The sequence below is a fragment of the Sturnira hondurensis genome, unplaced genomic scaffold (genome assembly GCF_014824575.4).
Source record: "Sturnira hondurensis isolate 20B ecotype Veracruz unplaced genomic scaffold, ASM1482457v3 Scaffold0020237, whole genome shotgun sequence".
NCBI classification, from domain to species: domain Eukaryota; kingdom Metazoa; phylum Chordata; class Mammalia; order Chiroptera; family Phyllostomidae; genus Sturnira; species Sturnira hondurensis.
In genome coordinates, this window is record NW_028092868.1 from 1438374 (window position 1) to 1452226 (window position 13853).

Genomic DNA, 13853 nt, shown 5'->3' on the forward strand with positions numbered 1-13853 from the left:
GATCCTTTGGTTCGCAGGCCAGAGCTCAACCCACCGACCCACACCAGCCAGGGCTAATGGCATTTTAAATTAGAGATCTTTTTCCCATTTATCATGATATTCAGAAAATCATTTTTACTTTTTAACTTCAGATTTTTGAAACACCAGATGGTGAAAGTTACAAACACAGGCTCTGGAGTTGGGACTGCCTGTCTTCAAATTACAGCTTCGTTGTCTACTGGTGAAAACTTCTGTGTGTCAGTTTTCCTCATTTGTAAGATGGGGATAAGAAACCCCATTTTTTGGTACAGTTGTGGAAAACACAAGTCCAGGGCATGGCACACTGTCAGACTTGCAATCAATGATCTGGAATGGATGTTATTACTATACTCTTATGTCCTCCATCCTGGAACCTCTCATTCTCCAAATTCAGCCTTACTCAGACCGTACTGCCACCCTTTCCAGACTATGAGATCCTTCTCAGAGGTGCCTGTCCTTGGCGCCTGGCACATGGAAGGCTGTCAGAACTATGTGTTGAATTATAAGTAGAAATGGAAGGATTCATCTCACAAAATCAATGTACTTTGAATAATCAAGAACTGTGAGTCATTGCTATACTTCTCAATTTTTTCTACAGCAGTTCAAAAATAATCAGAATAATATACTTTATCCTACCAAACGATCCTTTAACTACTCAATTTGGAATAAACTACCTGTTTCTAATAAAAAGCCTGAGTCTGTGATTTGGGGCATATTTTAAGAAAAAACATATAATTAAACCTACATCCGTTCGAAACAGGATATTTTACAAACTGTCCTATCATAAGTTGTATAAAAGCGGAAATAATGCGTTTCAAACAGCCAAACAAACTTTAATGACACAATCTCTTTAATCTCCTTACTTTCCAGCTACATTCAAGTAAATAAGTTTGTTCTCATATCGGAGCATTTACATGAAACTTGACCATAAAGCACTGACTAATACTACCGGCTTAAAATTAAGCTTGCATATACTTCACATATCTAGCAAACTCTCCTAAGACCTGTCTGAAAATCTACTCCAGCAAGATTTTCTCAGGGCTTTTAAAACACTGATGAAAGTTCTAGTTGTTACTTTTTGTATATTCTCTTTCAGGGATTCTTAAGGCACAATATATACAAACACATTAATTAGAAATTGGTCCACGACTCAGCTATTTCCACAAAACTATTTACTATTGTTGCTTGAACTAGGAAATCAATTATTTGTTTAATAATTTAATATTTTAAAACTGCAAATGGTTTGCAAATTCTTCAGCTGGCCAGAATTACAAATTTGGCATCCCCTTTACAGTGCAGATCATAAAAGCACTAGGTACTGGAAAAGAAATAAAGCAGTTGGCTGGGGTTATCAGTGACATGGATACTTTCTACGGTGTTGTTAGGTTGTACATATATTTTACATTATCTGTGTGCGTGTTATACGTCACAACAAAAAAATTTTAAAGCAAAACCCTTACAGGTTAAAATTCTTTTGACTACAAGAAGAATGAACTATAATAAAACATTAAGGGAATTTACTCTTATAATATGACAATAAACAACTGGAGAGACATTAAGCCTCGAGAGAAATCAGCAAACTTTCTACTTGAGAAAGTTTCCTATTGTGAGTTGAATGGCACTTACCAAGACAGTCGCAGGTCGGCAATTCAGTATCTTTTGTTGGGGACGCCCGTTTTTTTTTACGCTTAGTAACAACTTTCTTGGCATTATTTTTAGAAATTTTCTGTGCTTGGTCTACTGGGGAACATCCTGATGCTCCAACACTAGATGAACAGACGACCTCTCCAGCTTTGGAAGAAACCACTGCAATTTCACCTGAATATGCTGCATTTACATTCCTGAGAATTTGCACTGGGCCCAATAAGGTCACATGAGACATGCCCGGGAATGCTGGCAGTCTCTGATTGAGCTGGTGGTTAACACCCTGCTGCAGCTGTGTTTGGTCATTATCAGCCATCACATTAGCACACTGATTAGTTGTAGAGGAGGGCTGGAGGAAAGGATGAGCGTTCTGATTGACATTCACTGTTGGCTGTACCTGAGTAATATAAACTTGTTCTGTAAACGACTGTCCATTGGATTCTGTTTGTAACAGGGATACAGGGACAGAATCCAATGGCACAACCTCCATCATTGTTTCCTGTTGCGATTCGGGATACTGTCGCTCAATTTTTATCTGAGCTAGTGGAGGAAATAATTTCTGTTCTGATGCTGAGCTTGTTTGAATCAGTGGTTTGCATACTTTGGTTGCAGGAGCAATTGTTCCCAACTGAACAGGAAAATCATGAGGACAAAATTGACCAAATCTTTGAAATTTAGATGCCATCCAAATGTCATGTAACTTACTATACTCATTTGACAACTGCTCCTGCTTTTTCTGGTCATTTTCTTGACAACTTGTGACTGCAGGCTTCTTTTTCCGCCGATCTCTTGGTGGGGCAGGTTTTGTCTTTTTCTGGGTTGTGTTCTTCTGCTTTGTTAGGGATGAGCTTTGATTATTTTGTACACTGGAAGGTGCTTTCTGTTGTATTGAGCCCTTCTCCTGACTGTGTGTGTGCTGTACATTATACTCAACAAGGTTTGTTGTTGTACTTTCCACATTATTTTCATTTGGTTTTATGTAGTTGCATTTAATTATTGATGCAAGTTGTGTTAACTGTGTTGCAACATCTTCCTCAATTTTGCTATGAACTGTATCTTGACATAACGGATTGTCCTTTGAGTCCAACTCTTTACTGCCGGCCAGTGACTGGTTGCAGAGTCCTGGTTTATTACTTGTTGGTGGCAACTGAAGATCAATTCTACCTGGAGCAACACTTTTATGGGTGTCAAGTATAGCTGAATTTGAATTTGGTATAATAAGAAATATTGGATTTTCCACTGTTGAATATTCCAGTGACTTTGCAGATGCTTGGTTAGTAGCCGAGATGCTATTAGACTCGGAAATGATATTTTGGCCATTGATCACCACTGTGTTAAATGAACTTTGCTCTTCCAAAGATGGACACTGATGAAGGGTTTGAGGCTCCCCTTGCAAATTTGGTTCTTGGAGATCTTCTCTTACTGAACAGAGGATAGCTTTACAGCTATTAAGCAAACTAGCGGTCTTCTGCCGAGTTTCTTCATTCTTCTCTGACTTTGATGGTGAGGCATTTTCTGAAGGGGCTTCTGAAAGCTGAGTCAAGGCTTCTATAGCAACCACTTGCTCGAGTGTTAATCTCCTGTCTTTTATTAGGGATAGAAGATTTGGTTGAACTGGAGATTCGAGTTTTGGTTCATTACTTGGTAAATTTTCTAGAGATTTTGGTTGATCACTTTCACTGGGTGCACTGGTATGACCATACACGTTGAAGTTTGTAGGATCTGGAACAGTCTTGGAGTTAGAGCCAGGCTTCTGGAAGACTGACGCATTACCCTTCCCCTTCAGATGATCACAGCTTGCAGGAGTGGCAGTGGAGCTCATGGCATTGTTATGGTTTGCATTGTCTTTTGGGAGTATACAGGAATTGTTTTCAAATGCCTTGCCAAATTCTTCAATGTGGAATCTTTTAAAAGACACATTTGTTTCAGCTGGAAAATAGTATACGTTTTTAATGCCATTTCTTACAGTTTGTGCAAACAATTGTTGAGGTTCAAGGAGTTCAGTAAGTAGGACTGTCTTCCTGTCATCTTCAGAGGTTTTCGGTTTTTCAGCTTCTGTCACAACGGCCTTAACCCCGCCTTTGACTTGATCAGTTAAACGTGCTTTCTTGTTCTGTGACCACTTCTCCACTTCAATGCCTGTCATACCTTCTTCATTCCCAGTTACATTTTCAGGGGGATGTACGTTCAATTCCAATTTTCTTTTTTCCCCCTGACCATCTCTACCGTATTCCATGGAATCTGACTTGGGGCCATTTACTGGTTTGTTGTCAAAATCTCCCTGAAAGACAAACACAGCAAATATTCATATCACCCATTTAAATACTTGAATAAGAGTCATAGGGGTTTTACAATTTAAGAGAAAGTATGGGTAAAGCCCTAGAGAAAATACTATCACTTTTACATGTTCAGAGAAATCATAAAATGCCAATAAGAGGTCTGTAGAGAGAAAGAAAAAAGTGGGAACTATCAAAAAATCACGTGACTATTAGTTAATAACTAGGTATTTTTGGTATGTTTTTCCAAATATATATTTAAGATGATTTTAAATTTGTATGATTCAGTGGGCAATATTTGTATCATGATACAAATTGTACTAAAGTGGAACACACAGAAAGAAAATGTGTAAGTCATACGTGTATAACTTGTTTGATTACTACAAAATAAACACCTATGTGCCTAGATTCCAACCAAGAAACGTCCATCTAGTCATCACTCCACTGTGAAAGGGTATCCACTGCTTTGGATAGGGATGAAAGTTGGAAAATTTTATTTTAAGTAATAGGCCCTGGCTGGTGTAGCTCAGTGGATTGAACACAGGCCTGTGAACCACATGATCGAGGTTCGATTCCCATTCAGGGCACAGGCCTGGGTCACAGGCCAGTTCCCAGCAGGGGACTCACGAGAGGCAACCATACATTGATATTTCTCTCCTTCTCTCCTTCCCTTTCTCTCTAAAGATAAATAAATAAAAATTTTTAAAAAGTAATAGCCAACAAGCTAGGTAATTGATGCATGTAAAAAGCTGTTGTTTCAGCAACTTAAGGTAGGACCCACCCTGACTTTGGGAGACCATAAGCACTTTCACCTTTGTACCTCAGGAGGACTGCAAGCCATCACGATGGAGTCTGAGCTATTGTCCCCCAGGGTGAGACACACCTGCCGCCCAGGACAAGATAAAGACCATCACCAGGAGCACCTGTGCACCCTGAGAGACTTTGCAGCAGTTTCAAAATCCAACTAACTTTTCCCTGAATTCCAAACCTTTTATCTCTACTTTGTTCTCCTTATAAAAAGGGCCACTTTAAAATAGAGTGTAGAAAGGTCTGTTAGGGTACAAACACCCTGTCTTCTCAGATTGCCCGAGATCTGAGTAAAGTGCCCAGAAAGATTCAATCACTGTCTCTGCTTATTGGGTCTGGTAGGTCACAGGCAGCAAGAACGCTAGCTTTTCTACACTTTGACATCTGCATTGGCTTCTTTTGCTTATTTTTGAATTTTATACAACTGACATCCTTTCACTCAAGATTATATTTGTGAGATTCACCCATGTTGTTAGGTATACTTGTAATTCATTAATGCTTATTGCTGTATAGTAAATCGCTTAGCATACTACAATGTATTTATCTATTCTAATGTAGATGGACATTTAAGTAATTTCTAGTTTTTGGCTATTACAAGTATACGCTTATACTATTTTTTAAAAGATTTTATTTATTTTTAGAGAGGGGGGAAGGGAGGGAGAAAGGAAGAGAAACATCAATGAGAGAAAAACATCACTCAGTTGCCTTTCGAACACCCCCAAGCAAGGACGGAGCCAGCAAATCAGGCATGTGCCCTGACTAGGAATCGAACCTGTAACCTCTCACGTTATGGGATGATGCCCAACCTACCGAGCCACACCAGTCAGAGAAAGCCTATACTTTTATTACTACTGTTATCTTTTGGTGAACACATACATATATTGAGCAGAGTGAAAATGTGTGATCATAGAGTGTGTAAATATACCTGTACATCTTTAGCTTAAGTAGGTGGTGCCAAATTTTTTAAATGGTTATCAATACACCCTCCCACCAATGATTACGAGAGCTCCAACTGCACTACATTCTTATTAACCACTAGTGGTTTTTGCCTTTTCATTTTGATCATTCTGGTGAGTTGGTGGTTATGTAATCCCTTTAAAAATTTTTTACATCAAGTTCCCATGAAATAAAATTCCATCTCACCATTTAAAATTTTACATTTCACTGGGTTTTAGTATATTCACAATGTGGTGCAAAACCCAACTCTTCTTACTGCAGAATATTTTCATCATCCTCAGAGAAATCTTGCACCCACTAAGCAGTTACTCTCTACTCTCCCCTCTTATCTTCATTTTTGAAAATCTTGAAACAGTTCATCCAAAATTATACCACAAGAATTGAGAGAGTAGGGGCATATCCACTGATGTCAGGAACAAATGGAAAGAGAACTTCTATACTATGAACATTTGAACATGGCACTGGATGTTCTAATGAATGCCAAGAAGAGAGAAATATAAGTATAAAAAATTCATAGACTTCTTGTTGAATGAAGATGATACAACTGACTCCACAGAAAAACCAAGAGTATTCATTAAAAGAATGTATCAGAATTCAGAAGGGCAACACTTACTTTCAGAATGTAATACATGTAAAGCATCACCCAATTACGTAACATGACATTAAACAACCTTAGTACAAATAAACTACATCTAATATCTTCATCAGGGTATAAGTTACAGTTATATTCAGTGTATCAAATTTCATCCAAATATACAATGATCATATACACACTTTATGTATATTACATTTCAATAACTTAAAACATAAATATTCAGTTGCCCATTTTTAAAAACATACAGCAATTATATAAACATTTTAATATTAAAAAGCGGTAATTTCATAGCATAGGATAGATAAACTAACAGCCTAAACTCAACAATATTAAATAGTTTATTGCTAAAATGCTTTCATTTCCAAGCAGTGGAGGAAGTATCATCTCCTCAACAATGACAAAAGGGAAGTTTGGTCACTATCATACACCATGCAACAAAAACTCCAGATGTATTCATTTAAATATTAAAAAGCTGTAAGAAGACAATTCAGAAAGTAGGAAAAATCTTCCAAGGCAAGCATAAAAAGTCAGGCCTAAAGGAAAAGATAGCTATCTAATTTTAACAATTTTAATTTTTTCTTCTACTTTTGTCCTGCTCAATCAAGTCTCTGGCTTATACAGACACCATAATATAATGTTCATCAAATTGCTGATCACAATTCATAAATCCACATACCAATTTAGTGCTTTGTGAAAAGTTTTTTTAATAGGAAAAAAATGAGTACACTATACTTAGAAAAGATAACTACCACAGATAGCTACCTCCGTGTGTGTCAGTGTGCTGAATCATGCTGTAAAATGTATTTTTTTAAAGATTTTATTTATTTATTTACCTTTAGAGGGGAAGGAGAGCGGGAGAGAAATATCAATGTATGGTTGCCTTTTGTGCGTCCCCTGCTGGGAACTGGCCTGCAACCCAGGCATGGGCCCTGACTGGGAATCGAACCACGATCGATCCTCTGCTTCGCAGGCCTGTGCTCAATTCACTGGGCTACACCAGCCAGGGCTAAAATCTATTTGTTGATATGTATACCTGTCAAAACAGGTAGGAGCTATGTTGCCATTAAAAATTCAGAAGTCAAATGATACACCGTGAAAATATTCACATTGAAAATTCACTGTGACTTTTGTATATGTGTAAAATGTTTTAGTCAGGTTTATTAGATTATAATTTGTATACAATACAATAACCCTTTTCTGACCTGGCCTGGTTGTGGGAGAGGTGCCTGGTCAGGACACATGCAAGAATCAACCCGTGAAGGCATGAATAAGTGAAAGTGAAATAAGGCATAAATCCGTGTGTGCATGTCTCTCTCTCATCAATAAGTGAGATAACAAAAAAATATTAAAATTAATATAAAACCATCCTTTTTCTGAGCACAGCTCTGTAGTTGTTAACAAATGCACAGTTGTGCAACCACTAGCACAACCAACACAGTGAACAGCAGTACCACTCAGCAGGCTACCACATGCCTCCTTCAATGTCAATTTAATAGTTTCTGTTCTCAATGTGAAAGAGCTCCAAGAAATAAAAAAAGGGAAAAGACTCGATATCATAGTGAGTAAAGAATGGGAATACCCAATTCACTTAAGTGGAAATTAAAAGGAGCAAAACCTATTTGATTTTACTAGAAGATAAGCAAGTAAAAAGAACTTTTTCATCTATCCAAAAAGAAATAATAAAAAAGCGGAAATGCCCTGGCTGGTGTAGCTCAGTGGATTGAGCACGGGCCTGCGAACCAAGGGATTGAGGTTTGATTCCCAGTCAGGGCCCATGCCTGGGTTGCAGGCCAGTTCCCGGGGGGGAGGGGTGGGGAGATGTACAAGAAGCAACCATCCACTGATATTTCTCTCCCTCTCTCTTTCCCTTCCCCTCTAAAGAGAAGTAAATAAAATCTTTAAAAGATAATAACAAAGCAGAAATGTATGTAACCAAATTATAATGTAACTCTTTGTATATTCATACTGTGAAATAATGTGCAGGTAATTACCCTATGTATCAATCTAGTGATTGTATGGCCAGATATCTACATCAGCCCAAGTAAATAGGCCACGGGTGTGATGTTATTTTCACTTAAACACACAAATATTTGTCTAGCACTACAAAAAGCCAGTCTGATAAACCTACAATGTTAATAGCACTTACCACTATGAAACATTTTTTTTACTTGATGCTTGAAACACTATAGATATACATAGCTAAGTACACTGATGGAACTTTGATGCACACATTCCTTTAAGGAAAATATCCCAAGGTCCTTTAAGATTTAAGTGCCAAAATCATAAGGCATTCTCATTAAATGAACTTAATTAAAAATGTGACCTTTATTATTTAACTGTATCTCATATGGCCTCTTAAAAACACAAATCTATAATTACATGAAAACATGCTTTACACACTGCCAAATACTAAACCTAGACTCTAAGAAGACAATTTAACAGATTATACTTTATTAGGGGATAATGAGATTTTCTGTTCTGTATCCTCAGAAATCACCTCTGACCTCTTGCAAACACACGCGCTAACAAGATGGTTACCCTTGTTCTTGCGGCTCATAGCAGAACTTAGTTTTCACAGTGAAATTTGCCCTTCGCTGTGAAACTGAGTGACAGAGTGGACACTACCGGGGGAAAAGTCCCAGTTGAGGCCATGTCAAAAGGGAATTGGCAAAACATGAATTGTATGGTATATGACATGCATCTTCATAAAGCTGTTATCCACTTCCCCCCCAAAAAAGTGAACCAGCACAGATGAGTAAAAAAAAGCAATAGTAAAAATTTGTAAGGAGCCTTTAGTACCAAGGACCCAGTGCAGCACTCTCTCTTGCAGCCCCCACGCTTTCCTCCAGGCCTATCTCTGCGGTCGTTCCCCTCCGCTCAGAGAGCCCTGCTTTTCCCAGCAACTTGTTTCCTGAACCCCTGCAGCCCAGCTCACTCTTCTGTTCCTGGGACCTTCTAAATAAACTTTTGCTTGTATTTGAAACAAAAAAAAAGTAACACGATCTTACTTAAAAATACAACTAAATAATGTATAAACATGTATTTGTAAATATAAGTGTTGTAAAGGACAGAAACCAATATAACTGCTATGTCTGGCTAATCTGGAATACTAAGGTGAAGAACAGAAGAGAGCAATCCTGAGGAATTATGTCACCTAGGCAATAATACTACTTGTTTCCTTTTTATAAGGGATCACGTAAATAGTGATGGGGAACAGATGAGAAACCATGACTAAAATGAGGTCTACTGACCTCGTAATTCAAAGAATGTTACCTGTGTTACAATACATTCATAAACAATTCTCACTACAACCTAGAGCCAAACATTGAAAGCTGCTCAACTTGAAGAAAAATGAAAATTAAAAGGACAATAAAATAATATTTTTACTTTTCAGAATAGCAAGCATCAAAAAGTTTGACTACCTAGGCTCTTGGGGGATCTGTGGGGAATTACACTCTCAAACAGTTAACTGGTTAGATTGAAAACTGGTGCAACCCAATGGAGCACAATCTGTCAATAATCCTCAAAATCATAGATGCATGAGTGTGGGGGTATAAGAAATTATAAGGGGGAATAAATGGTAATTAAAAAATACAATAAAAACAAACTATTAAAAGATCATAAACAGTCTGATTCCCAGTGAGGCCACCTGACTGGGTTGTGGGCCAGGTCCCTGGTTTAGGAAATGTGAGAGGCAACCCATCTGTCTCTCTCCCACATTGATGTTTCTCTTCCTCTTTCCCCCTCCTTTCCCCTCCCTCTAAAAATAAGTAAATAAAATCGTTTAAAGTTATAAAATGCAACCTATCCCTTGATATAGCACTCTTACTTTTGGGAATGTATTCTAATTATGTAAAAACAGAATTGCGTATGTTTTGACAGCTTTGTGTATTTTAACAAATAACTGAAAATATCCAAGTGCCCATTTGTGGTAGACTGATCCAGCTGTGATAACTACATAAAACCTTGCAGCTAAAAGAATGAAAAATAAATGCCATTACCAATAGGTAGGATATCCACAATATATTATTAAAAATGATGTAGAACCTATATATGGAATGATTACTTTCATATGAAAAGCATAGGCAGCCTTGGGGCTGGCGTGGCTCAGTGTATGGAAGTAGGGCTGTGAACCAAAAGGCTGCCAGTTAGGCTTAGGGCATCAACCCGCAAAATCAGAGGTCACAGTTTGGGTCCCCGGTCAGGTCAGGGCACGTGCCTGGGTTGCTGGCCAGGTATCTGGTTGGGGGCGTGTGAAAAGCAACTGATAGATGTTTTTCTCCCTCTCTTCCTCTCTCTCTATAGAAACAAATAGAATCTTTAAAACTTTTTTAGAGGCATAGGGAAACTATAATAAATAATCTCAAAAAGGATATGAAAGACACCAATATGAGTGGTGGGTAGGAAAAAGTTGGAAGCAATACTTAACATTAAGGAAACAGAAAAAGCTTAGGAACCATCAGACCCAGATCTGATTAAATACTGTTTTGATATTTTGATGTCTCCTTTGACATTAAACCAAAAGTGATGAGGCCCTGTGTGGGAAGACTTCTAGGGTATTTTACGTGAAGAAAGGATGAATGCAGAATATTTTACATAGAATCAAATTGCAAACAAAGTGGAGCACAAGGAGAAGGGTGCAGAATACACACACACACACATGCATTTGCTAGTTTAAAATACTTCAGGAAGACTATGTACAACATGTTTGCCTCATAGATACTGTATACTCAGCGGTATGCTGGTAAATGTTTAACAATCAGCTTGGGAAGTGGGGCGGGGGGGTCTCTGTTTTATATTGTTGGCCAGTTTTTGTGGTGTAGACATGCCCTCCATAGCGGACTGTGAACTATTAATGTGACTGACCATTTGAGCAAGAGTTGGTTAGAAATGTGCACGATCAGTGGACTGGAATCAAAACTACTATGTGAAATAGGCTCCACGAGCTACAATATAATTTTTTAAATGCAGATTTTCTTGGCATTTAATATGCTTAGATATAGCATATTCCCAAACATCCATCTTGAATCTCAAAATATTTAACATCTAGTACCTCTAAAGAGAAGCCAATTCTCTGAAGAAAATGTTTTCAGACTATTGCAACAGTGACTGCTTTACACCAGCAATTCCCATGTACATTCTAGGAACACGAAACTCATGCCATCATCGACACTCCTTTGGCTTCTCTCCTCTCTCCCCCCGCCCCCCTCGTTTTTGCCCTCCCATCCTCTTCTTCACCCCAAAGAGTTCAAGAGTACAGTTTAAAAGATAGTAAGTAACTGAAAGTCCCCTAGTTCTTTGCCTTCTCCTCTATATTCATCTTAAGATTTATAGGTTGCTCAGGATTGCTCCTGCCCACTCTCAACCAACAGTAATGGTGAACTTCTCAGATCAGATCTGGATCCAATACTTCCGAAGTTCCCTCCATTTTCTCCTTTCTCTACATTCCTATCACCACAATACTCTTACACTACTCCTGAAGGAGCTCAAATGGCGCTGAGCAAAGAGGTACTTTATTCTGAAATGATTTTGCCCTGTGGACAGATCTGATTGTAGCCGCTCCCCACCCCCAACACACACACTCCATACTCGCTGTATTTCCTGTTCCAAGAAACAGATGCTCAGATCATAAGGAAAAATAATGCCTTTCCAAACACATTCACAGCCATGGTCCAACAAGGATGACTTTTATGTCAGTGTTTCTCAGTCTGCTATTTTTTTTCACTCCCATCCTGGGAGTCTTTTAAAATTATTTTCTCTCTAGTAGTTTTCCCCATCAAATTTTAATACAGCAAATATAGTATCTGTTTATGTACTGAGGCCCCCATGTAATATCTACTATTGTTTTACCCACCCTCACAAGAACCCATTCTTATTCATTTGAGGAAAAAGCCATCTCAAAACATAACATGCAGACCACAAGGAGCAGCCCACAAAGTATTCACGCCTACTCAGAAGTGACACTCCCAGGATCTACATTTTCAACCTGAGAACTGAGTATTCAAAAAAAATATTGGGAGAACCACTGGTGCCTCCATTAATGTTGGCTTTGAGAGGATGCGATTGCCCTGACAGGTATGGCTCAGTGGGTTGGGCATCATCCCCCAAACCGATAGGTCACTGGTTCAATTCCTGGTCAGGGCACATGCCTGGGTGGCAGGTGTGCAAGAGGGGACAGATCAATGTTTCTCTCTCACATCGATGTTTTTCTTTCTCTCTTTCTCCTACCCTCTCCCTCTCTATACAAATAAATAAGATTTTTAAAAAACATGGCACAATCATGCCCAAGACTGTCTTTTACCTCCTAAATTCCAGAGTAAGAAGCTTGGAGAAAAGCCCCTACTGTGCAACTGACCACTGGTACAGTACTCGCCATAACATTCGCTTGCTAAGAAAACCAAATTTACATCAAGAGGAGAGATGAACCAGCTGCTCACCAAATATCCACCCAGAGATTCTAAAAATTTTAACACACACATGAAAGAAGTCCCCTTTTAGGGGGGACCTGCAAAAACAGCTACCTTGTTTTGCGAGAAATTTCTAATTCAGAATTCCAGTTGTTAAATTTTCTTTTTCCTCTTTTTAGGCATAAAAAAGAAGATGTATAGTCTACTAAGTTTTGAAGCCCTAATAGTCCTGGAGTTTTCCCTATGATTTCTGTTTCTCCCATTTGTCTATAGCCACCTGGTGAGGGGGCGTTCAAAGGCCATAGGAAGGTGGGACCTGATTGGCCTGAGGTAGGGAGGAGGGTGTCTGAGGGAGTGGGTTGGTGCACCTCCGCACCTTCCCTACCTTAGTGCCATATGGCCTCATGTCCTTGTCCTGCCAGGACCCAACAGAAGCCATGACAGAGACCTCAGAAGTTCCCTCCTTCCCTGCACCGGATCCAGAATTCCTTTCTATTCTAATTTTTATAAACTCCTATCATTAACAAAAACTCCAATCTCATTTGGCCATGGGGGTCTTATAATCCAAAGTAAAAATTTTAACTTGGTGTGGGGCAAAAGAGGACGGGATACAAGGTACTAGTGTCTAATTAATCAAATCAGATCACTTCTAATAAATTCTTAAAAACACATGGATTAAGATTGATTCCAATTACTGTGTGGAAAGCATGGCTGACCTAAGAAGGACAAAACCTCTCCAGTCACAGGTCCTCTGGACCTCCTTCTCTGGAGTTATGAGACAGTATGTAGTATGTCTGATCAAAAAGACAATAAACTTTCTGACCCCAATACCTGGCTACCATCCTATCAAATTTCCCCTTCACTTAAATACCTTAAATATCTACACCCCCAGGTTATGAATTCCCAGTTGCCAAATTCAAATCACTCCTTCAATACCATAGACTGAATCTGCTGTTCTACAGACCCCAGAGAAGATTTTCAACAGGATCTCCGCCTGTCCTGGGCCTCCCTTCTCACACATCCCTGTCCCTCTCCCCAGTCTGTGGCTGTGCTACCCTGAGCCTGCCCCTTCAAGGGCTCTGAATTGAAGCCGACTGCCTTTTCATGATTGATCCCGTCCATGCCTCAAGTTAATACCTTCAACTCTGG

At 38.9% G+C, this 13853-nt stretch overlaps 1 protein-coding gene across 1 annotated transcript in view; it reads right to left on the bottom strand.

The window, feature by feature from the left end:
- TET1 (tet methylcytosine dioxygenase 1) overlaps nt 1–13853 on the bottom strand; it is a 108811-nt gene that overhangs the window by 41179 nt on the left and 53779 nt on the right. Inside the window, exon 4 of the mRNA XM_037029269.1 lies at nt 1645–3943. Coding sequence (XP_036885164.1) covers nt 1645–3943 — 2299 coding nt within the window. The remainder of the gene's footprint in view (nt 1–1644; nt 3944–13853) is intronic.